Source organism: Notolepis coatsorum (assembly GCF_963971535.1).
Source record: "Notolepis coatsorum genome assembly, chromosome: 14".
Classification (NCBI taxonomy): Eukaryota; Metazoa; Chordata; class Actinopteri; order Aulopiformes; family Paralepididae; genus Notolepis; species Notolepis coatsorum.
Genome location: NC_140178.1, coordinates 21,052,178 through 21,076,581, shown reverse-complemented (window position 1 = coordinate 21,076,581; position 24,404 = coordinate 21,052,178). Strand labels below are relative to the sequence as shown.

General features: G+C 48.6%; 1 protein-coding gene across 1 annotated transcript in view; it reads right to left on the bottom strand.

Annotated features, from left to right (window-relative positions):
* LOC311240458 (vesicle-fusing ATPase-like) overlaps positions 1-24,404 on the bottom strand; it is a gene marked incomplete at both ends in the record, with an annotated part of 69,406 nt that overhangs the window by 23,193 nt on the left and 21,809 nt on the right. The window contains 4 exons of the mRNA XM_084329038.1: positions 80-154; positions 2,223-2,298; positions 19,928-20,035; positions 20,842-21,020. Coding sequence (XP_084185164.1) covers positions 80-154; positions 2,223-2,298; positions 19,928-20,035; positions 20,842-21,020 — 438 coding nt within the window. The remainder of the gene's footprint in view (positions 1-79; positions 155-2,222; positions 2,299-19,927; positions 20,036-20,841; positions 21,021-24,404) is intronic.

Genomic DNA, 24,404 nt, shown 5'->3' with positions numbered 1-24,404 from the left:
GGGTACTTTGATGGGTACAATGGCTGGCAGTCAATGTGTTAACAATGAAGTGAGAAGAAGAGTTAAGTGCTGCTCTTACCGATCTCCATCTTCACCTCAATCCTGCCAGGTCTCATCAAGGAATCGTCAATTAGATCAGGCCTGCTGGTCATGCCTAGAGAGAGAGAGAGAGAGAGAGAGAGAGAGAGAGAGAGAGAGAGAGAGAGAGAGAGAGAGAGAGAGAGAGAGAGAGAGAGAGAGAGAGAGAGAGAGAGAGAGAGAGAGAGAGAGAGAGAGAGAGAGAGAGAGAGAGAGAGAGAGAGAGAGAGAGAGAGAGAGACAGAGAGAGAGAGAGACAGAGAGAGACAGAGAGAGAGAAAGGGAGAGAGGGAGAAAGAGAGAGGGAGAGAGAGGGAGATAGAGAGAGAGAGACAGAGAGAGAGAGACAAAGAAAGAGAGAGAGGAGAGGGAGAGAGACAAACAAACAGAGACAGAGAGACAGAGAGAAAGAAAGACAGAGGGAGAGAGGAGAAAGAGAGAACCAGAGAGAGAGAGAGACAGAGACAGTGAGACAGACAAAAGAAATGGACATGGAGAGATTAATATTCTAATTAGTCTAGAATTCCTGTGTCAAAGGGGAGTTACGCATTTAACTTGTCGGCGAGGCGATTGAGCCGTATTGCAATCTGTCAATAAAGTTTTAAATCAATTAATCAATCAATGCCGTTAGAGAATCAGGATCTCTGCCATCGATACGTGCTGGCTTTTCAACTGAAGCGGCCGCGCGCATTTAGCCTGGGTCTCAAGTCTGAATCGAGTTAACGAGACTGAATCCACCTTCGAGGAACAGGAAAATCCCGGCTTCAAACATCGGGTTAACTGAATCTGGATAATGACATCTTGATCGACTTAGTTGAACCAGGTACGGGGAACAGGGCCATGGTGTGACATCTCGGTATCTGTACATAGTTATTTACAGAGCATATAGGACATGCTAGGTAGCTTGGTAGTGCAATACACTGTTCCTGTTATTCTAATTTAAAGTGGCCTTTCCTTTTGGCCATAAGTGTGCGTGTGTGCGGCATGAGTGTGTGCCCGCTCATGTTAAAGTGTTAAGTGGCTGCTAGTGTGTGAGTGTGCACAGCGTGCGTGTCGTGTGTGTGTTCATGTGTGCTTGTGTGTGGGTAGTTCAGTGTTCTGTGGCACTCAATGTTCATTGTTCAGGGCTCTGATGGCCTGGGGGAAGAAGCTGAGCCTAAGCCGCTCTGTCCTAGTAGCTGGGGTTCGCAGGCGTCTGCCTGACCTCAGCAGCTGGAACAGGCTGTTATTGGGGTGGTGAGGGTCTTTCATTATCCTAACTCAATTGGGTGGAAGTCGATGGGTGGTAATCTGGACGTTGTGGACAGCGACCCCTACAGGTCGGTTGGGGGACGCCTGCAGAGCAGAGACAGGAAATGGCGGGGGTAGTGTGAGCCTCCCACACGTTACACCTCGCCAATGAGAGTCCACGCTGGCAGGTGAAAAGATGTGACAGGCTGCCTCCTCGTGTATCGGAGGGGACACGTGATGCAAGGCTTCTATCCTCCCTACAACCGACCAGTGGGGGGCATATGCCAGCAACGTTCAAGACAGGGGAGGGGAGAATTGGCACAGCGAAATTGGGACGGGAGGAAAATAGAAAAAGAGGACAAAAAGTGGATACATTTTTTTTTAATGTACGTACAGTACAATAACCTAGCGACTATTTTAAGGAGAAATATGGAATGTACTGCACCGACCAAGGTTATTATAGTTTACTAAAACTAAACAAAAAACAAAAACTAGGTGTGAAAAAAACTAGGATAAAATGAGGAACTTAACAACTGCTGTGAGGGGAAATATGGACTGTACCAAGTAGTGTTAGGGGAAATAAGGAACTTAACAACAACTGCTGTAAGGGGAAATATGGACTGTACCAACTAGTGTTAGGGGAAATAAGGAACTTAACAACAACTTCTATAAGGGGAAATATGGACTGTACCAACTAGTGTAAGGGGAAATAAGGAACTTAACAACAACTGTTGTGAGGGGAAATATGGACTGTACCAACTAGTGTTAGAGGACATAAGAAACTTAACAACAACTGCTATAAGGGGAAATATGGACTGTACCAACTAGTGTAAGGGGAAATAGGAACATGGTTTCAGGGGAAACAACGTTACGGGACCTACCAACTAATACGTGAGGGGAGTAAGTGAACGTACCAACTAGCGTGAGGGAGGAGGTCTCTGCCTTTTCGAAGATCACCTGGCTGTTTCCTACCATCAGCCCAATGTCAATCTGTCAAAGAGAGGACCACAGAGAATACATGAGGGCCAAAGTTAGATGAAGTTCCTTATGTAAGAGTTTGGTGAAGCCAGTGACAGAAGGACATGGTGAGACCAGACGCTCCATGAGCAGTTTCCATTCTTCATAAGCAGTTACTAAAAAAAAATGACATGGATTTGTAAATAATCGTAAAACAATTAAAAGTGAGAAAAAAATAGCCCTCTGTTATTGGTAGAAAACCTGTACATTGTATTCTCTTTATTTGTATAGCACTTTTCTTTTTAAATAGAGCGTTTACATTTACATTTAATCATTTAAATTAATTTAGCTGATGCTTTTATCCAAAGCCTCTGTACAACAAGTCAGCAGGAAGGGTACAACTCTGGCAGCTAAGTAGCAATGTTGAACGTCAGTGCTACAGTCTTGAGTGCATCGTAGTAAGACATATCAACATAGTAAGTAGTAATATAGGCAAGGGAGATTATTATTATTATTTTTTTATTATCTTTTTCCTCCTTTTTCCGATTTTTCTCCCATCCCAATATGGCAATTATGCCAATTATGCCAATTCCCAATCCCCCTTCCTGGTCGTTGCGCACTCTACCCCCTACCGTCGGTCCGGGAGGGCGCAGACTATCACATGCTTCCTCCGACACATGTGTAGCCAGCCCACCGCTTCTTTTCACCTGGCAGCGCGGACTCTCACTGGGAGAGTGTAACGTGTGGAAGGTCACACTATCTCTCCCAGATCCTTCTCTTGCTGTGCAGGCGCCCCGACCGAACTGTAGGAGTCGACCAGGACCCACGCACGCCGGCTTCCCACCCGCTAACACTGCCAATTGTGTTAGTGTGGACGGTCGGCCAAGCCGGAGGCACCACAGCCGGATTCGATCCCACTGGCTCTGTGGTGGTAGACAGACGCTTAGTCCACTGCGCTACCCGGCCGCCCAAGGGAGATTATTTAGTAGCAAAATGCATTAGTCAACGGCAGAAAATTGGTTGCAAGGACTGAGAATAGGAGGCTTCTTTTTGATAACCCTCCCGGAGCTCAGATAGGAGTGGGTCTGAGGCGGTCAGAAGATGTAGAGCGGAGGGGTCTTGTTAGGGTGTGTAGTTAGAGACCATTGACCCGAGGTAGGAGGGAGGCGTTCCCTTCGCTGCACGGTATGCCAGGTCGAGGACCTTGAAGCAGATTTGTGTGGCAATGGGAAGCCAGTGCAGCTCTCTAAGAAGTGGGTTTTATTTGGTTTTATTTAGTTGGCTGTGATCTTTATGTCCTACATTCATTATGCGCTACCAGCACATAATCTTTGTATATCAATACTGATTCTGACATCCCCAATTCATTATGCACCACCGCCCACTAAGAAAATTAAATGAATCTAACAATTTAGTACCTACTCAGTCCCCTGATACATAATACGCAATGTCTGCAGAAGTAATGAGAATGATATTCATGAGGAGAGCCGTGTCATTACGATGATAAATTAATTTCCAAAACAGCAATTGAATTAGAAGGGTACCCTGAATCAGGTATTAAATGGAACAGATGGCTACGACTCTACTGTACTATTTAATTATACTAATCACAGAGCTGGATTCTCAGACAGGGATTATGATTTAGTCTGATGCCTGTTTTTTTATTTTTTATTTAAATCGTTTTGTTCCAAAGTGATGTATCCACCAACGCCCGCGCAGCAAAGTCATCATACAAACTAATTGGAAGCAAAAGCACATTTAGTATTTTAATTGACTGGTGCTCATTCACTGCAATGTTCATTAATTTCATCAGTGGTGTAGTCTAGTCTACAGTGTTCATTATCTTCATCATCAGTGGTGTAGTCTAGTCTACAGTGTTCATTATCTTCATCATCAGTGGTGTAGTCTAGTCTACAGTGTTCATTCTCTTCATCATCAGTGGTGTAGTCTAGTCTACAGTGTTATATGGTCGTACTGGCGAATCGCGTCTCGCTCTTTCGCCATTTCGAAATATACCTCATCTCCAGTACCTACTGTACTACATGAACGAAAACAAAGCACCCGTGCACTTGACCAGGCCCCGCCCCATTGACCTCCTATAAGGCACCAGGTGTGGTCATACTCGCCCTTCCTCTTTTTCGTTTTCCATCATGGACGTGCTTTGCATCCCATGTAACTAGCTGTTGATGAAATGCAGAAATAAATTGAACAATGTTGGGTTTCGCCGGAGATTTGCCAGCCCCTGGAATCTTCTCGGCATGTTCCAACGGCGCGTCGGGCCTGTCCTGGGGTTTCCTCGTCTTTTGACAGCAGATCGAGGGACGTCACGCGATGTTTAGCTATCGGGCTAACTCGCGCCCAGGTAGGATCTGCGACACTAGGCATAACAATGCTGGCGTTAGTGATGCTGCTCGAGTTGTCCCGGGAGACAACGAGTTGTGTATTGGCGCAAGGGGCAGGATATCTGGGTAAACGTTGTTGTTTTCCCGGTTATCCTGGAACGTGCGGCTAACGCTATGCTATATGCTGGGTTACTGTTTCTGTTTTTGATTCCCCGCTGAGGGCTGTCTTTCTAAAAGGTCTTCCCTCCTCTTAACCATTCATGCTGACGGTCAATTGGTGTCTACTGTTGGGAGTATTGACGGGGGCTTGTTTACCCCTTTCATGGGTGAATGGGCTGAGGCCTAGGGCTGGTGTGCTTTTTGTGAATATTATGAATGGTATGCAGGACTGGTGTTCTCTGGTCCGCATCCCCTTAACATTGTGTGTATGGGCTAGCCCATTCTACAGTGTATTGGTGGTGTTTTAGTTCATTTATTCATTAACCCCTTCATGGGTGCACACCACAGTGGAGGTTGCTGGTTGCAACCACCACTGGTGCTCCGTGTTTATGAAGCAGGTGGCATCAGTCCTTTGACTCTGGCATGTTGAAACAGTGCCCCGCCCGGCGGACGCCATGAGGTGAGTCGGCCCGGCGGGTGGCTGGTGGGCTGTTAAGCCTATACCGCCACGGTATAGAATTAGCAGCGATTAGTAACTTTGTTCGAATTGCTGTTTTTTTATGTCAAAAATGGTGTCTGGTGACGGGGCCATGAGGGCCAGCCGGCGTCGAAACATTGCGCGAGGTTTTTGACGTTATTAGCTTTGACCTAGCCGCAAGCTATAACCGCAGGGAGGGCTAGGATGCTGTCAACGCTTGTTTACAGACATCTTGGTTGGATTAGTCTCCCTTTGAGGGGGTGAGAAGTTAAAAATAATTTTTCCCTCCTCAGGGCTCCCCTCTCCGCAGAGGATCTTTGGTCTTCCGCTGGAGCGCGGGCGGTATTTGACCTAGGCCCCACACCGCCTCACGCCGCGCAGCCATAGGTGAGAGCACGGCCTCGACAGCGGCTGTGGCGAGGCCCTCGACCAGCAGCCATGTTTCCCCCGCCGGAGGTACCCTGGGCTCAATGTCAACAGGTGTCCACAAGGCCGACAGCCTTGGTGGCCGAGGGATCGGCTACATTGGATGAGCACGCCCTAAAAAAACGTCACCGTCCAGCTGTGTGCAGCCCGCTCTCCGGTCACTCCCTCCCCCAACACCAGCGGAAAAGGGGCCCATGGGAAGGTTCAGCATTTTGGACCGTCTCCTACCTGTTGAACACTGTCAGGTGGGGGCCTGGTTCTCCTCCATAGACCTGTAGGATGCGTATTCGCATCCCCGATCTTCCATCCTAGGGCTTACCTACGCTTCCTTTGCAGGGTTTAGCGTATGAGTACCAGAGGCTGCCGTTCGGCTTTTCTCTGGCTCCCCGCATCTTCACCAAGTACGTGGAGGCCGCACTGGGGCCTCTGCGTCGTCAGGGGTTACGAAGTGTATTCTGCCCTGACGACGTTCTGGTCCTTGGCGGTCAAGGTGGATCGTCAGGTCTCATACCAGGCAGGTGGTGGAATTCCTCACCAGCCTGGGGTTTGCTGTAGACTGGAAGTAGAGTACTCCTCTTCCCAGTCAACGGGTGGAGTACTATGGGCATCCCTCTCAGAGCATGTTATCGACACGGACGATAACCTAGGACGGTTATGGCGCTGTCCGTGATGCGCCTGCTCGGTATGATGGCATCTGCTCATTCCGTGGTCCCTCTTGGCCTCCTCTTCTTTCCAGTACGGAAATAGACCCGGTGAGAGGCAAGTGGAAGCGGCTACGGTTCCCGTGTCAGTACTGGGGGACCTCGCCCTCTGGGGAGGGCCTGAGGCCCTCACCAGGGGGGTCCCCATGGGCAGTAGGCTGTCACACGTCACGGTCTTCACCGATCACTGAGGTCCCTTGAGGGTTTTTTTTCTTGATGGAAAACTGTTCCCGAGGAAGGGCGAGTATGACCACGCCTGGTGCCTTATAGGAGGTCACTGGGGCGCCGGGGCGGGGCCTGGTCAAGTGCACGGGTGCTTTGTTTTTGTTCATGTAGTACAGTAGGTACTGGAGATGAGGTATATCTCGATATGGCGAAAGAGCGAGACGCTCAGCCAGTACTCATATAACCAGGGCCGCCTCAGGGGGTGTGCGAGCAGTGCGGTCGCACAGGGCCTCGCGGGAAGGGGGGCCTCGCACAAAAATAAATAAAAGAAAATAAAAAAAAATAAAAATTATTTATTCTTTTTTTTCTTTTTTCTTTTTTTTTTGCAAGGCCCCCCTTCCCGCGAGGCCCTTTTTCATCACAGACCGAAAATCTAGTTTTGCTTATATGCTTATATATTTCACATTAGACACGTTTGTAGAATGTGTGTGACTTGTTCCTGGCTCTGCGGCTCTGCAGCAGACATACTCACTATTGGAGCTCTGGGGCTCTGCAGCAGACATACTATTGGTTTCAACGAAGGGAGGGGTTACATCATGTGTACGCCGGCGTGCGTCAGCTGCGTTTGACTATTTCGCGCGTGCAGCTTTGGAGGTTATGCTTAGTTATGCCAGCCAAGAGGAAGAGGACGGTCATTCGGCAGATGGACTGAAGATGAAAGTTGTTGCATGTTAGACAGTTCAGTCAGGCTAGCCATGTCGTCTTATCTAAAGGCAGGGACAGCTAGTTAGCTTTAGCTACGTTATAATATCGAGTGCTAACGTGTGGTTCAGTCGGGATAGCCATGATGATGTCGGCTAGTAGCTAGCTTAGCTAAAGGCTAACTAGCGTTAGCTAACCTAGAGAGAGCGCGTGCAGCATTGTTATGCCAAGATGAAGAGGACGGTCATTCGGCAGATGAACTTCGTCAACTACACGCGGTTGTCTCCATCCTCTTGGACGTTTGGTGAGTTTTTAATGCACTCTATTCTATTCCCGCCGTGGATATATCTCTCTCTCTCTCTCTCTCGGGAGCCAAACGGGCCGGCTAGCTGTTGTAGCTAATGTTATATTGAGCCAAAGCAGGCCAGCTAGCTAACGTTATATTGAGCCAAACGGGCCGGCTAGCTGTTGTAGTAGCTAACGGTGTGTGGCCTGGTGTCAGTACCTGGCTACTCTATTTGCAGTTAGCCTATTTAGCTGATGTCGGCCATTGGCTCCTTGCTACTTTGTTTTCTCTGGTATAGACCCTCTTCTCTTTGGATTTAAGTGTTGATCTTTGTCCTTTTGGATCTATGTATATTCATGTTGCCTTTGTGAAGTTATCTTTTCCTTCTGTTTTGTGCTTCCATTAAAAGTTGAATATCCTTTAGGGGCTCATCTTTGCTTATCTCTCTCATACATGCTCTCTCTCTAACACACACACACACAGACATGCTCTCTCTCTCTAACACACAAACACACATGCTCTCTCTCTCTCTCTCTTTCTAACACACACAGACATGCTCTATCTATCTCTCTCTCTTCAATTCAAATGGGCTTTATTTCACATTCTTGTATTTCTCCCAGTAGGCAGGGGAGTTTTGAGTTATTGTCAATGTTTTCAAAGTCTCTTTGGGTGTTTGCAATTTGTGGGAAGTATGTCTTGGTATAGTGGGCAGGTTGTTAAGAAGTAGAGCTCGGTTTCCACCTCATCTTGTGTGCAGTGGGTCTGTCTTCGCTTGGGAGCCAGGTCTGCCTATGGCGGCCTTTCTCGATGGCTAGGCTGTGCTCGCTGAGTCTGTACCTAGTCATTCTGCCACTGTGTACTCTCTGTTTAGGGCCAAATAGAATTTCAATTTGCTCTGGTTTTGGGTTGTTTCTTTCCAATGTGTCTCTCTCTCTCTTTCTCTCTCTGGCCTTGCTCTGGTGGAGGGTCAGGGGCATTGCCGGGTCTGTGCAGCGATAACACTGTATATTGACTGTAGAACGGGAGCTCTCTCTCGCTCTCTCTCTTGCTATATGTTGACTGTATCATGCCTAGCCTCGGGCAGCGCTATTATTTAAGAATATGTTGACTGTATGACATTTTTTTTATTTTTTTTTGTACCTTTTAGGGGGGGGGGGGGGGGGGGCTCGCATTTAAATCTCGCACAGGGCCTCGCATTTCTCCCAGGCGGCCCTGCATATAACTAGGTTATATACATAACCTATCGTTCATTCTCTTCATCATCAGTGGTGTAGTCTAGTATATAGTTCATACTGTGTTCTTTCAGGCCTGAACTACGCCCTGAGACTGAGGGAGGTTTGCCCTGAGAGAGAGGTTTGCCCTGAGTGGGAGGTTTGCCCTGAGTAGGAGGTTCAAAGGGTTAAATTGGGTATCAAACAGGAAGAATTTTAAGATTTTAAGAAAGACTGTCAGGTTTTAAACTGTGGGTATCAAACATGAAAGACTGTCAGGTTTTAAGCTGTGGGTATCAAACATGAAAGAGGTTTTAAACTGTTTAAAAAACAGTCATTCAGAACTGCACTATTGCATTATTTTACTGCTCTTTTATTATTTTAAATCCTAATATGTTAATTCCTAATATGAAGAACTGTGATTTGGTGTTCTATGTCTTACCTTGACTTTGTCTATTTTGCTCTCTTTTTTTACTGCTGTGAAGCACTTTGACCTGCAATTCTTGTATGAAAGGTGATATACAAATAAAGTGTATTATTATTATTATTATTATTATTATTATTATTATTATTATTATTATTATTATTATTATTATTATTATTATTATTATTATTATTATTATTATTATTATTATTGTAACTGAGGGGTACAATTCCCTGACTGTATGGTTAGATATGATACTTACTACCACTACCTCTTGTACTTTAGACTCTGGCCACCCAGTACTAGGTATAAATAATTATGATAAACACTCCCACCTGATGAAACGGATCCAACACAAATGTACCAAGTCGAAAGTCTGCGTTTAATAATAATACATAGCAAAAGGTATGTACAACGATCACTTAATTACATTTATGATTTGAAATAGTATGCACTTTTATGGCAAATGAGTATTCGTAGGTAGATCAATATCGAATGTCCAATCTCTGATTGCGCAGGAAGCAAATATACAACCTGGAATATTTAGGGAACAATAGCAATGATACTTGAATGATTATATAGCTGGATACACTAGGGGAAGGTTCCGACTGCTTGTAGGACAGCTGGAGGGGGGGGGTAGAGTCTGGCTGTATCCCGTCTGGCCGAGGGTATCCTGGGAGAGCCCAGAGTCGTGCGACCCGGTGCCCAGCGATCCTCGATCCACAGATGAAAGCAGTTGGACTCTCTGTGGCCGGCGTCCTCCGGTCCACGATGGAGAGACGTGAGGCGACCTCGTCGTGTAGAGCGTCTTCTCACCTGTCGTCCTCTCCGGGGGGGGTATTTCCAACACACCGCAGTGTTGGCCTTTATCCATAGAATAATCAAAGTACTCAAAGCATAATCCAAGCCGGGGAAGGCTAGCCGTCGTCGGTAGAATAATCCAATATACAGGTCCACTCGCTCTTTGGCCTGGAGCTCCTCGGGTGCAGCTTCACGTGGGGTCAACCACCCTGGATAAGCGTCCAGCTGATGCCCGAAACGATGGGGGTGCTGATTACTATAGAACTCTTACCGCACGAGGCACTACATATGAATAGACTATTATTAGCTTAATAGAATACGTCCAACTCGACGATATAGTGCCAAATATGACTATTCAAATATTAATATACACGATGTCTCAATGCCGATACTGGGCCGAATTGGCCTTACTGCCCACACGTGGTTCGCGGGGAGGCTTTTGCGTCTGTCACTCTGTTGGAGGGTAAGGAACTGGACTAAAAGAAAGCTCTACTTTAATAGCGCAGTATATATACGCACTATGAACAAATAGTACCATTAGTGGTGCGGTAGACATATTCCTACGCGGAACTAGGACTTGTCCATACATGTTGAGCGGTACGATTGAACCTGGTCTGAGGGGTATGGCGACCTGGCACCAAGGTCTCGTCCAATGGTAGAATGGAGACTATTATGGGATGTTCAGTAGACTAGAAGGGATATTCAATGCATATTGTACAAGGAATATACAAGGGATATCAGGGGATATACAAATACAATTAAATATATATATATAAATAAATATATATATTCGGTTTAATCTGATCCTTCAGAACAGCCGCCCCCTAATTGGTCCCAACCCAATTAGTTAAGCAGAGACAGATTAACCGCACTGTCTACCACTCTAGGGTTCGCTGAAAGGGTCAGTCAACTCACAAAGTCATAGGGTCATGGTCATCATCGATTGTGTCTGGGAGTCGGGGCAGTTCTATGAGCCTCGCCACAGGACGGGTGTAAATGCGCCCCTAGACGAGTACTTCAGCTGCTCGGACCTTGCCATCGGCACCGGTGATCACTTTGCTTACGCGGCCAGCCGGCCACATAGCTCTGGGTAGTGACTGGTCAATAATCATGACGACTGTTCCTTCCGTCAAATTGTCTCTCTCTTTTACCCACTTCTGGCGGGTCTGTAGAGACGGTAGGTAGTGCAGTAGGAAACTGCTCCAAAACTTGTCGGCTAATACTTGGCTGTACCTCCACATTCGTCGGCCGTTCGCTTCTTCAGGCCGGTACATTGTCTGGGGTAACGCGGGATCTAGCCGCCCCATCAGGAGGGTGTTGGGGGTGACTGGGTCGACATCTGCTACATCACTGGAGACGTAACCGAGGGGCTTTGAGTTCAATACTCCCTCAATCTCCGTGAGGACTGTCATTAGGACTTCTTCCGCCACAGTCTGGGCCCCAAGTACTGCGTACAGGGCTGTCTTTATAGAACGTACTTCTCGTTCCCAAGTTCCACCGAAGTGGGGTGCGTTTGGGGGGTTGAATTGGAAGTCAATCTGGGCTGGAGCGAGGTGGGTCTTAAGTTCATAGCTTGGTAGCTCTCCCTCAGCTCTCTTTCTCCGCCTTTGAAGTTTGTCCCGTGATCGGACAATAATGTAGACGGTTTTCCTTTCCGTGATGTGAATCTTCGGAAGGCCATAAGGAATGAGTCTGCGCTCATGGTCGGAAGGAGCTCGATATGTATCGCTCTGGTGGTCATGCATTTGAATACAATACCCCACCGCTTCTCGGTGCCTCTTCCTTTCTTTATGTGCAGCGGGCCAAAACAGTCCATGCCTGTTGAGTGGAATGGCTTGTCGCCGAGTCGGAGGCGACATGGAGGTAGGTCAGCCATCCGTGGTATGCTGGGCTGCGCGCGCCACTTTCGGCAGTCTAGACAGGTTCGCTGGAAGCGTCGCACCGCCTCTCTTCCTTGAAGTATCCAGGAACGACGTCTGATTTCCGCGAAGACTCTCTCTGCTCCTGCGTGGTGTACATCCTCGTCGTATTTCTTTATAATCAGCTCTGTGACCTTATGTCGGCTGTTCAATACGATCGGGTACTTAATGTCATCCGGTAAATTGGGGGCTCTCCGCAGGCGACCACCCACTCTGATGAGGGTATGTGTGTCACTCTCGGGGGCCAGATGAATCAATCTGCTGTCTGATGGGACTAGGGATGCCCCCCGGACCCCGGTTTTAAACGGGAACCGGTACTATATTAGAAAATACCGGAGTATTTATAAGCTCCGACGTCCTCGGTACTGCTATCGATACTCTAGAGAAATTATTATTATTATTATTATTATTATTTAAAAGTTGCGAACGATCTCTCCTCTCTCTGTCTCTGCACGAGAAGCGAGTCGCAGCGAGTCATTATTACACACACTCCTCGCGAGTCGCGCTACACATACATACGGGTACTCCTTAATGAAAGCGCTGTCAATAGTATGCAGCTGCAGCACGTCAGACCGCAGCGCTTACAAGCCCCGCACATACAAGCCCCGCACACCTGATGTGCTGCAGCTGGAAGCATCTCAGCGCTGTCTCCGTGCTGACGCGCGCTGCACACAGACACAGACAGCTCTGCATGGACTGAGTCGTGATGGCGGATAGAGCGAAGCGTTCACAAGTGCAACAAAACATTTGCCAGTAAGGGTGGCAATACGAGCAATCTATCAAAACATTTGTTTGCAAAACACTATATTAGTGTGCAGAAATGCGCCGTATTCGACTGCCTTGCGCGCAGTGGTCCATCTGCATCCACGTCCACTGCAGCCGGTAAGCCAAGATACAGAGTTTCCTAGGCTAATAACGAATTATTACAAATAGGCTAATAAACAAAATAATTGTTTAGCTACAAATACTACAATCTAAAAACTTTTTATAGATCGTCAAGCTGAGGTCAGCCACCAATGTGTCCCAGGACAGTGAGCCCACCACACATCCTCCCTCTACCTCCACCACCCAAAGTCCTTTCTCCCTAGCAGCTAGAGGAAAGATGACAGAGGATAGGGTGAACGAGTGTCACAGGGCTGTGACAAAGTTTGTTGTCAAAGGCCTGCACCCGTTCTCTACAGTGGAGTCCAAGGACTTTAGGTAACAACTAATCATTCAGTGTATATCGTTTTTTTTGTATACATAGTTGTCTAACTTGTCTGTTGTTGTTATAAGTTATTATTGAAGCAGCTATTCCCACCACTCCACACAAATTTACAATAATTCAATCATTTCTAATCTTTACTGTAGGGAGATGACCAATGCTCTCAACTGCAAATATAAAAATCATAAAAAAATTATCAAAAAGAACCGATAAGAGTATCGATAAAGTACCGAACCGTTAAGCAGTATCGATAGGAGTAGTAGTATCGATAAAATCCTAACGATACCCATCCCTAGATGGGACGGGCTTTCCTCCCTGTAGACAGTCTAGTTCATCGGGGAACGAGTCTCTCTGGGCTCGTTGCAGTAGAAGCAGTTCTGCTTCCTCGTAGTCAGCTGCTGACATATCAGCGGGGGACTTAATCTCTGGGTGGTGCCGCAGGAATGTCCGTTGCTGCGCACTCTCTATGGTAATGCAATCGTCTATGTTGGGGTCTGCGGAGACAACAGTGCTCAATCCACAGAACATGGGTTTCTTATTCTCAGCCTCCTGGTCACTTGCTTCCCTCGGGGTGGGCGTGGGCCAATCTCCTTCCGGGAGCTTGAGGAATGCTGGTCCGTCACTGTAGATGTTACGACGGGTTAAGTCATCTAGGGACATTCCCCGGGTGATGACGTCAGCTGGGTTGTGTTTTGTATCAACATAGCGCCAGTTTGCTTCTCCGGTTAACTCTCCGGTTAACTCTTGAATCTCAGTGACTCTGACTCCCACGAAGACTTTGTATTTGCATGAATCTGATTTGATCCAGGCGAGTACTGTCGTGGAATCTGACCACAGGATTGTTCTATGCACCGGAATGGTGAGCTCACGTTGGATGAGCGTGGCTAGATGCGCTCCTGCGAGGGCTGCGCAGAGCTCTAGACGTGGGATAGACTGTTGCTTGCGTGGGGCTATTCTCGAGCGGGCGAGGATGAATGCTGTGTAGATCTCTCCCCCCTCTTCTTGGGCCCGCAAGTAGGCTACTGATCCGTAGGCGACCTCGGAGGCGTCACTGAAGACGTGTAAATCCATTTTACATGTCTCTGGCCTCACCGTGGGTGGGAAGTAGCTTCGGCGTATATTAACGCCTGGGAGTGAGTGGAGTTCCATCTCCCACTCTCTCCAGGTGGATGCAAGGTGTGCGGGAATGGGGTCGTCCCAGCCCTGGTCCTTGTCCCACAATGCTCGTACAATCATCTTTGCCCTGGTGGTGTACGGTAGTATACATCCTAACGGGTCATATTGTCGGGCGAGTGTTCTGTACACACTCCGTCTGGTGGTCGGTATTGCCGTCGACCTTCCCTGCTCCGTGGTCAGGGGTTTGTGTCTATAGTGGAGCGAATCTGTTTTGAAGCGCCACACTAGTCCTAGTGTCATCTCTTGGGCTTCTCCTGGGATTGTGGCCATCCAGGTCTCGCTGCTCGCTGCCTTGTCCGCGGAGGAGAGGCTGCGCAGTACGTGCGGATCGCTGCTGGCCCACTGCCTGAGATCAAAGCCGCCTTTGATCAGAGAGGCGCAGAGTTTAAGTAGGAGAGCCTCGGCTTCTTCCTGGGTCGAAACGCTTTGTAGACAGTTATCTACGTAGAAGCTGTTCTTCACACTGTGTCGGACCTCTTCGTCCGCTGCTGGGTCCTCTGCGACATGTCTCTGTAGTGCAAATGTAGCACAGCATGGGCTGCATGTAGTTCCGAAAGGGAGGACTTCCCATTGGTAGATGGCTGGGTGCTCATCTCCTGGCCTCTCTCTCCATAGGAACCGCAACAGGGGCTTGTCCTCCTCTACTAATCTCACCTGCAGGAACATCCCTTTGATATCCCCGCTGATAGCCACCTTGTCCTGGCGGAAGCGGAGTAGTACGCCTAGTAGGGAGGGGCCGAGTGTAGGACCGGGCAATAGCTCTTTATTCAGATTGTGGGATCCGATCTGGTAGCTGCAGTTAAACACGATGCGGTCTTTGCCGTTGTGATGAACCTTGTGGTGGGGCACGTACCACGATTCAGTCGTCTGGTCGGCCTCTTTAATGTCAATCTTTGTGACGTGTCCCGCTGTGATGAGCTTCTCAATCTCAGCGCGGTATACACTTTCTTGGGCGGGGTCCTTGGCTAAGCGCCGCTCTGTGTTTAGTAGGTACCGCTCTGTGGCGTCTTTCTTTGCGTGAAAGGTAGGCATCCCTTCCCGCCGCAGGAGTGGCGTGGCGTATCTCAACACGCCGCTGACTGGGACTCTCTTTGTTCCCGTCTCGAGGAGGTTAATGGCGTAGATGTCGTCTTTAGAGCGAATGTCTTTCTTTTCGTTCTTAAAGGGCATTTGTTCTAAGGTCCATAGCCTCTCTACATGCTGCAGGAGTGCGGTGTCTCCCTCTGTGACTCGGGAGTGGAGACAGCTAGTGGCTGTGGTTCGGTTGAGAGATTTGGCGAGTGGGCCTTGGAGAGTCCATCCTAGGCGGGTCTCGACTGCTGCAGGACAGCCTCTGGGTCCGGTATGAACCCGGTCTATCGGGACAATGAGGTCTGCATGGTCGGAGCCTATCAACAGTGTCGGGGTAGCACCGTCTATGAGTGGGATCGGTAGCTTGCGTAGATGTACATATTTCTCCATCAGCTTGGCTACGGGGTATGTGTACCGCGAGAGTCCTATTTCTTGGCTGGTGAAAGCGTCTGTAATCCTGTACCGTCGCTCGGGCTGGCCGCTTGCTGCGATAGAGAATGAGACATTCTCGCCCTTTATCGTTTTCAAATCTCTTCTTATTGTCCGAATTGTCATTTGGTTTTCGCTCCCCCGCAGCCCTAGCTGGGCCGCAGCGGACGCGAGCAGAAGGGTCTTCTCTGACCCGTCATCAAGGACGGCGTAAGTGTCCATGACTTTATTCTGGTAGCTCAATGTCACACGGACTACCTTTAAGAGCACTCTGGCTCCGCTGCTGCTGGCGGGGTCGATGTACATGACGCTTGCTTTGCTGCTGGATGGTGCGGGTGGAGGCCGCCGTCTGTTACTGTCGTGGAGTATGTCCAGATGGGCTCCATCGCACCGACTGCACTTTTTCTTTAAGCGGCATTCGGCTGCCATGTGTGATCGCGCACAGCGAAAACAGCGTCTGTTGGACTTTATCCATTGACTCGCTTCCTCCGCATTCATCTTGGGGAATGAGTCACATTGTGACAGCCAGTGTTCTTTCTCACAGTAGGGGCACACTATCTTCCACTTCTCCTTTCTTGAGGGGGTACTGTGGCTCCTACTGCTTGGCACTGACTCCGATTGGTGCATGACAGTCACCGATCTTCTTCCATCATTTAGTCTCCTGGTTCCTTCTCTGGAGCCAGGGGTGCTCCGTCCGAATGTATCTAGCCGTAAGCTGCTGACTTCTCTCGCCAGGAAGTCGGCTAGATCGAGGAGGTTCGGTTCGGGGCCATTAGGGTCTCGGTGGTCTCTCTGCCGCCTAAAGCGCTCCTGTCGGGCGGGCGGTAGCTTCTCCAAGATCCTCTCTACATTTGAGTTGGCGTATAGTTCATGCCTACCCTTTTCCCTCTGCGCTCCCAGCATCCCTACTAGGGACTGCACTCTGATGGACAGGTCGTCCAGTGCTCGATTGTCTGTTGCTGGGGGTAGGCGGTCGATGTGCCTGATCTCCTGGATCACGTAATCCCATATACGTCCATATCTCTGGTCCAACGCTACCAGCGCTGCGGTGTATGGGGTCGTGGAAGTGGCGTAGGCGAGCGCTATGTTGTGCGCGCGGGGTACCTTTAAATGCTTCAGTAGTATCGCGTATTTATGGCGTTCATCAATGACATCCACCAACATTGTCTCCAGACACATGCGGAGCTCCGTATACTGGGCCCGGTTCTCCTGGGTGAAGTCTGGTACCATAGGTGTGCCAATGTATGACGCGGATTGTTGATACATCGGCGAGCGTTGGGGGAGAGGCCTCCTAGGCGAGTCTCCTCCTGCTCCTTGGCGTGGGCTGGTACCGGCTGTGTACCATGGCCCGCTGGTCCAGGTGCTGTTCCTCGGTGCGGGTCGTGCGTCGTGCTCACCCGTGAATAGCGTCGGGGGTCTGTAGCGCAGCTCCGCGGGGGTATAGCCTGGGCTGTACTGGACCTCCTGGTCCGGTAGAGTACTGTGCTGTCGTTGGGCGTGGTTCTCCTCCTCTTCCTCTTCGTCTTCCGTTAGGTCATCCAGGGCTTGTAGTCTCTGATTTAGCCTCTCCGCAGTGTATGCTGCTCCTTCCCGGTGGCTGGGTCTCGCTTGGACCGGTTGGGGAAGGGGGTCTGCGGGGGGTATAAACCTCGTCTGTTGGTCAAGTTCAGGGTCGCTTACTCGGCTAGGGGATGCCGCCCTGGAGTGATGTCTAGACGAGTTCCTGGAGCCTCTGGTGGAGGGAGGGGGTGTTGTCCTTCTGATCAGCTGTTCTATTAGTTGAGCTTGTGCTCTGTCGCGCTCGGCTTCGCGCTTGGTGAGATCCGATTCTCTCTGGGCCCCGGTGGCGGCGCGCTGGGCGTCGGCCCGGTCTCTTGCCATATTCTCTTCCATCTGAATGCGTCTTATTTCCAGGCGTATGTGCTCTTCTTCGCTCCGTTGCTGTATCTGCAATCGATCGCGTTCACCCTGGAGTCTATCGCGTTCAGTAGAGGCTTTCAGGCTGACGAGGAATGCCTGCTGTAGTGTCCTCTCTGCCTCGCTGGGAGAAGACGGTTGTATAGGGGAGCCGTCCCTTGGGGTACTCCGTGCGGAGTCTTGGAGCTCTATCTCCACGGTGCTCTCCTCATCTTCTTCCGTGCCGAGTTCTCTCTCGGTAATGTTGTCTTCCTCCCGGGACTCGTCGGGGACTACTTCTTCGGTATTGGCGGGGTGTAAAGTCATGTCTGGTTCCCCCTGGTCCCCACCGTGAGCTGGGTCAGTTACGTTAGAACCCATAGGGGCCTCTATGGTCGGGGTAGCCTGGTCGTTAGGGTTAGACATAATTTTACTTTCTAGTTTTACCGCGTTTACTGTTGGTAGAAGACTAGGTTGTTGACTGACAGCGTAAGCCTCTAGGTACTGAGGGAGCTGTCGTTTGCGCCGCGACGTTGTTGGTTAGGAGGATCGTTTCGTGGAGTGTTCATCATAGGCCATTTTAATATTAATAACACTATATTAATATTACACTGATTACCCTCCGGCTCGAAGGACCAATTGTAACTGAGGGGTACAATTCCCTGACTGTATGGTTAGATATGATACTTACTACCACTACCTCTTGTACTTTAGACTCTGGCCACCCAGTACTAGGTATAAATAATTATGATAAACACTCCCACCTGATGAAACGGATCCAACACAAATGTACCAAGTCGAAAGTCTGCGTTTAATAATAATACATAGCAAAAGGTATGTACAACGATCACTTAATTACATTTATGATTTGAAATAGTATGCACTTTTATGGCAAATGAGTATTCGTAGGTAGATCAATATCGAATGTCCAATCTCTGATTGCGCAGGAAGCAAATATACAACCTGGAATATTTAGGGAACAATAGCAATGATACTTGAATGATTATATAGCTGGATACACTAGGGGAAGGTTCCGACTGCTTGTAGGACAGCTGGAGGGGGGGGGGTAGAGTCTGGCTGTATCCCGTCTGGCCGAGGGTATCCTGGGAGAGCCCACAGTCGTGCGACCCGGTGCCCAGCGATCCTCGATCCACAGATGAAAGCAGTTGGACTCTCTGTGGCCGGCGTCCTCCGGTCCACGATGGAGAGACGTGAGGCGACCTCGTCGTGTAGAGCGTCTTCTCACCTGTCGTCCTCTCCGGGGGGGGTATTTCCAACACACCGCAGTGTTGGCCTTTATCCATAGAATAATCAAAGTACTCAAAGCATAATCCAAGCCGGGGAAGGCTAGCCGTCGTCGGTAGAATAATCCAATATACAGGTCCACTCGCTCTTTGGCCTGGAGCTCCTCGGGTGCAGCTTCACGTGGGGTCAACCACCCTGGATAAGCGTCCAGCTGATGCCCGAAACGATGGGGGTGCTGATTACTATAGAACTCTTACCGCACGAGGCACTACATATGAATAAACTATTATTAGCTTAATAGAATACGTCCAACTCGACGATATAGTGCCAAATATGACTATTCAAATATTAATATACACGATGTCTCAATGCCGATACTGGGCCGAATTGGCCTTACTGCCCACACGTGGTTCGCGGGGAGGCTTTTGCGTCTGTCACTCTGTTGGAGGGTAAGGAACTGGACTAAAAGAAAGCTCTACTTTAATAGCGCAGTATATATACGCACTATGAACAAATAGTACCATTAGTGGTGCGGTAGACATATTCCTACGCGGAACTAGGACTTGTCCATACATGTTGAGCGGTACGATTGAACCTGGTCTGAGGGGTATGGCGACCTGGCACCAAGGTCTCGTCCAATGGTAGAATGGAGACTATTATGGGATGTTCAGTAGACTAGAAGGGATATTCAATGCATATTGTACAAGGAATATACAAGGGATATCAGGGGATATACAAATACAATTAAATATATATATATAAATAAATATATATATTCGGTTTAATCTGATCCTTCAGAACAATTATTATTATTATTATTATTATTATGCAACAAGCCTGATGTACTGTGATAGCAAAATTCTCCAGTGAGTCCAGTCTGTGACCTTTGACCCATGTCACCTTCCCACTAATTTCCTGTCACTCACTGTCCTACTCACTAACAAAGCAGAAACACCCTAAAAAAGACAAACAAAAAACAAACATAGAATAAAATAATTTGTATAGTTGTTGATATTTGAGCAGCTACCTTCTGTTTCTTGCCAGTGGCTGGTTCTCCCCTCAGGATGCTGGAGTCCATGGCCTCCATGTCCTTTATCACCAAGGTATACAACTTGTCATAGAAACTAAACACCAGCTGATAGAGAGAGATGGAGAGAGAGAGGGGGTGGAGAGCGAGGGAGCAACAAAGAAAGAGAGAGTGCATAGAGAAGGACAGAGACAGAAAGACAGAGGTATGAGAGAGAGAGAGAGAGAGAGAGAGAGAGAGAGAGAGAGAGAGAGAGAGAGAGAGAGAGAGAGAGAGAGAGAGAGAGAGAGAGAGAGAGAGAGAGAGAGAGAGAGAGAGAGCAGAGGAAAGAGGAGAGAGAGATAGTGGGAGACGGCCAAGAAGATGTTAATTAATTAATTAATTAATTCAATCTTTATTTAACCTCAAACATAATAGCCTAAACACAAAACATAATAAATACAAAAAAAGAAAACAATATAGAAACAGAAAGTCCATCAATTAAACATTTAAAATTATTAAAAACAACTGCAGACGGTGGTGAAGTGGTTTGCTACAGTATTAACAAAACAGTATTAAAGTGCATTGCAAAACATCCCATGTTTCTGGGGTACAGAAGCTAAACGCAGATATACAGAGAGAGGAGAGGAGAGAAGGAGAGAGAAGCAGAAGAGAGAAACAGGAGAAAGAGGAAAAAAGAGAGAGAGAGAATACAGAAAAAGAGAGATAGAGACATGACAGCAAAACATACAAAACACAAGTGTGTGTGTGTGTGTGTGTGTGTGTGTGTGTGTGTGTGTGTGTGTGTGTGTGCGTGCGTGCGTGCGTGCGTGCGTGCGTGCGTGCGTGCGTGCGTGCGTGCGTGCGTGCGTGCGTGCGTGCGTGCGTGTGTGTGTGTGTGTGCACTCGTGCGTGCATGGGTGTGTCTGGGTGACCTGCTGGGTGGTAGAGAAGGCCTGGCTGTTGAACTGCTGGATGAACTCGGCGGCCATCTTGTCCGAGTCGTAGGCGGAAGTGTCGGTGCTCTTCTTCTTGCCCTTCTTCTGCAGGAAGTCGATCTCGACTGTCATGCTGCCGATGCACTGCTTGATCTTGTCGAAGTTGTAGTTGGCAACTGCAGGATTAGAGACAAGGCCGGGTGAGATGAGAGAGACGTTTGAGGGGGAGCATGTCTATGTTCCCCGGGTCCTATGTTCCCCGGGTTCTATGTTCCCCGCTTTGATTGATTGATTGATTGAACATTTTAGACCACCAGCCCTGATTCCAAACTCTAACCTTAACCAGTTCGAAAGAGGGCCTAAGCTTAACCGTTCGAAACAAGGCGGACATTAATAATTAATAAAATAATAAAAATTAATAAAATGTTCAATCTATTAATCAATCAAAGCGGGGAACATAGAACCCGGGGAACATAGGACCCGGGGAACATAGGACCCGGGGAACATAGGGATGATCCCGTTTGAGGCACGGTGTACAAAACACAGGACTGATACCATGGCTATAACAATGGATAGCATTTGAACTGTTGTTGTTGCTGCCCTCTGGTGGTAAAAAGGAGAACATGAAAGTCAATGGAGAACGCTGGAAATAAATTCCCCAAGAATACACACACACACACACACACACACATACGCATGCACGCGCTCACGCACGTACGCACACACTCACCCACACACACACAGACGCTACTGAATGTCCGCCTACCACACACAAAAATAATCTTCCTGGCCCAGACTAATCTGTTGCTCCAATAGCGGCCTTAAACAGAGACATGGACTCAGTTAAATGTTACGCTGCGTTCAGACTGCAGTAGAAGAGTCTTAAACAGAGACGTGAACTCAGTTCTGTATCGTATAGCTCTCGCTCGGCGTCACTCTCTGCACTGTCCTCGCACACGTGCACGCGCACTGAATAAAGACCACAATGTACCTTTAATCCCAATATTTGTCTGACCACACCCCTATCAGCTTACCCATATAAGCAGGGGTGGGGCCACCCACTCGCCTCCTTCTCGCTTTTCACCACAAGGAAGTGCCTCGGTAGATCCCCACTTGAAGTGATGTTAGGAGAAGAGTTGGAAAACAAGGATACGTTGACATCATATCTTTATTTTCTCTCTCACTATTTTCGAGAAAATACGGCGATATTGTCTTCGTACTGGAGTGTCTGGAAGATGATGATCATTCTAAAAATCCTCCACCGGTTTTTTGTATTGGGAGCACGCCGCTGCATGCTTCTCAACTGCAGTTCCTTGCTGTGTTGGTTGGGGTGAAACCTTTCAGGACACAGCTGAACTGTAGGACGCGCCGCTGTTGTGAGAAGCGGTGGGTTTCAGGTTGGGTGAGTACTGTTTGCTTGCGGCTCCACTTGTCTGTTAGTGCTATGGGGGCTAACTGACAATGTTTACGGTCTTTTGGTTCAGCCTCTTGGGCAGCAGCGGAAGACCTTGATCTGAAGCCCATTATAGAAAGTAACTAGTGGGCCACGACCATTAACACTGGTGATCCCTGTGTTTTCTGGACGAGTGGATATCTCTCTGTCACCGTGTTAGGCCCCATCTTTCATATCCAAATGAGAGTATTCCTTCACGAGGAGATATGGGCATAGATGTTCGTTAGCGGAAGATCTGTGTTCAAAGTCAGCTACACAGGCCAGTTGGGTATTGTGCTGGCTCTGTCGGGTGTTGGTAAAATCATCGTCGAACCTGCCCTGGGCCAGGACGGCAAAGCCTGCGTCAACAAAGGGGACCGTAGCGACGGGTTGGAGCGGCGACGCTGGCCGGGTCGGCAACACACAACGGCTGTGTTTACTACGGTGCCTTGAGACTGCACTTCGTTGATCTACGCTCCGGGTAGGCAGGGTTTGGCCAGACCTTGTACACTGCTTCTGGCTTTCCCTTCTTTTTTTTTTTTTTTTTTAATTGGTCTTTTTTTCCCCCTCCATTTTCCTCCGATTTTCTCCCATCCCAATGTTAGTCGTATGCCAATTCCCAGTCCCTTCCTGGTCGCTGCGCTTTACCCCCCACAGTCAGATCATTTGGGAGAGTGGAGGCTACCACGTGCTTCCTCCGACACACGTCCAGCCAATCACCGCTTCTTTTCACCTGGCAGCGCGGATTCTCATTGAGAGGGCGTAGCGTGTGGGAGGACCACACTATCCCCCTCACGTCCAATCCGCGCTTAGCAGGCGCCCCGACCGAACTGTAGGAGTCGCTGTTTACAACGACCCGGACCCACCCCGCCAGCTTCTCCCACCCTCTGATACAGCCAATTGTATCAGTGCAGACGGCCAGCCAAGCTGGTGACAACCCCGGAGCTGTGAGCTGGATTCGAACAGGCGAACCAAGCTCACAGCTCCGGGGCTGGTGACGAACGCAATCTCCGCTCGACCACCTAACCGCCCTCTGGCTTTCCCTTCTAAATGTTTTGTAAATAACGATGTTTTCCAAAACGAGTGTTACTGCACTACATTTAGGATAAGACGCGAGTTATGTGTGAACTGTCTTGTCACTGGTATTTGGCTTCTCCATGCAAATCGGGTTGTTGTTACAGATGTGAAAATGATCTGGTTGTTGTGTTGAGAAACATCATGTGTGTTTATATGTACCGTTTACTCACAACTAAGGGGGTTAACTAACCTATAAAGCTATGCTTAGTGACAAATGAGTAAAGAATGATTCTTTTCTCAGCCTGTAATGACAATGAACAGTGTGTTCACATATTAACAGGTTTTCCTGTTTTAACTGGCCCTATTGAGGGTAAAGTAGAAGGATTGTGTTTCCCCCCGGTTCCCTGGGGACTTCTTCATCCTCCTATCAGACATGTTGTTGCACTACATTGTGTCACTGTATGGTAGGGATGCGATGTAACCCTTAGCTTGATTGCTGAGGTTGTGCTAAAACTGCTGGAGAAACTTTATTTTCCTAAAAGAAAAAATTGTTTGGTCGCTTTCGTGTGTGCTTAGCAAGGCCTGTGGCCGATACTAATCGAGAATTATGTATTCTCTCATTATGAAAAACGGCGTTCCTCTGTAGAGTGTTGTTGCCATTTTTTGTAGGTGATGATGGGTTGTGTGTGTCATGTGACCTACAACTGGGTTGGACTGGCCACAGAAGCACATGTGTAAGTTTGATACCGGGGCTCTTAGAGAGCCCTCTCTATTCTGTGTTTTTTCCTTAGTAAAAATCAGATAGCAGGTTAGCTCATGCGCTGTGTGAAGCTGTCAGATGCTTCATGGAGCTGACTATGACTGTGTCATACTCTCTTTTTGTCATTACATCGTATCATGGGTGTGGGGTCGTAAAGGGGTGAACTGGTAACCTTTCCTCCCCCCTTTTTTCTGTTGGTCAGGGGTAAACCCCCTGTCCTTCAAGGTTCCTGTCACGTTGCGGTTCGGCACGTTACAGGGTGAGGGGGGGGGGGGGGGGGAGGGAGTTTCCTGGTCCCACGGCCTGGAATATTGGGCGTGTGCACCGCAGAAATCCCCCCGCCATAGAGTA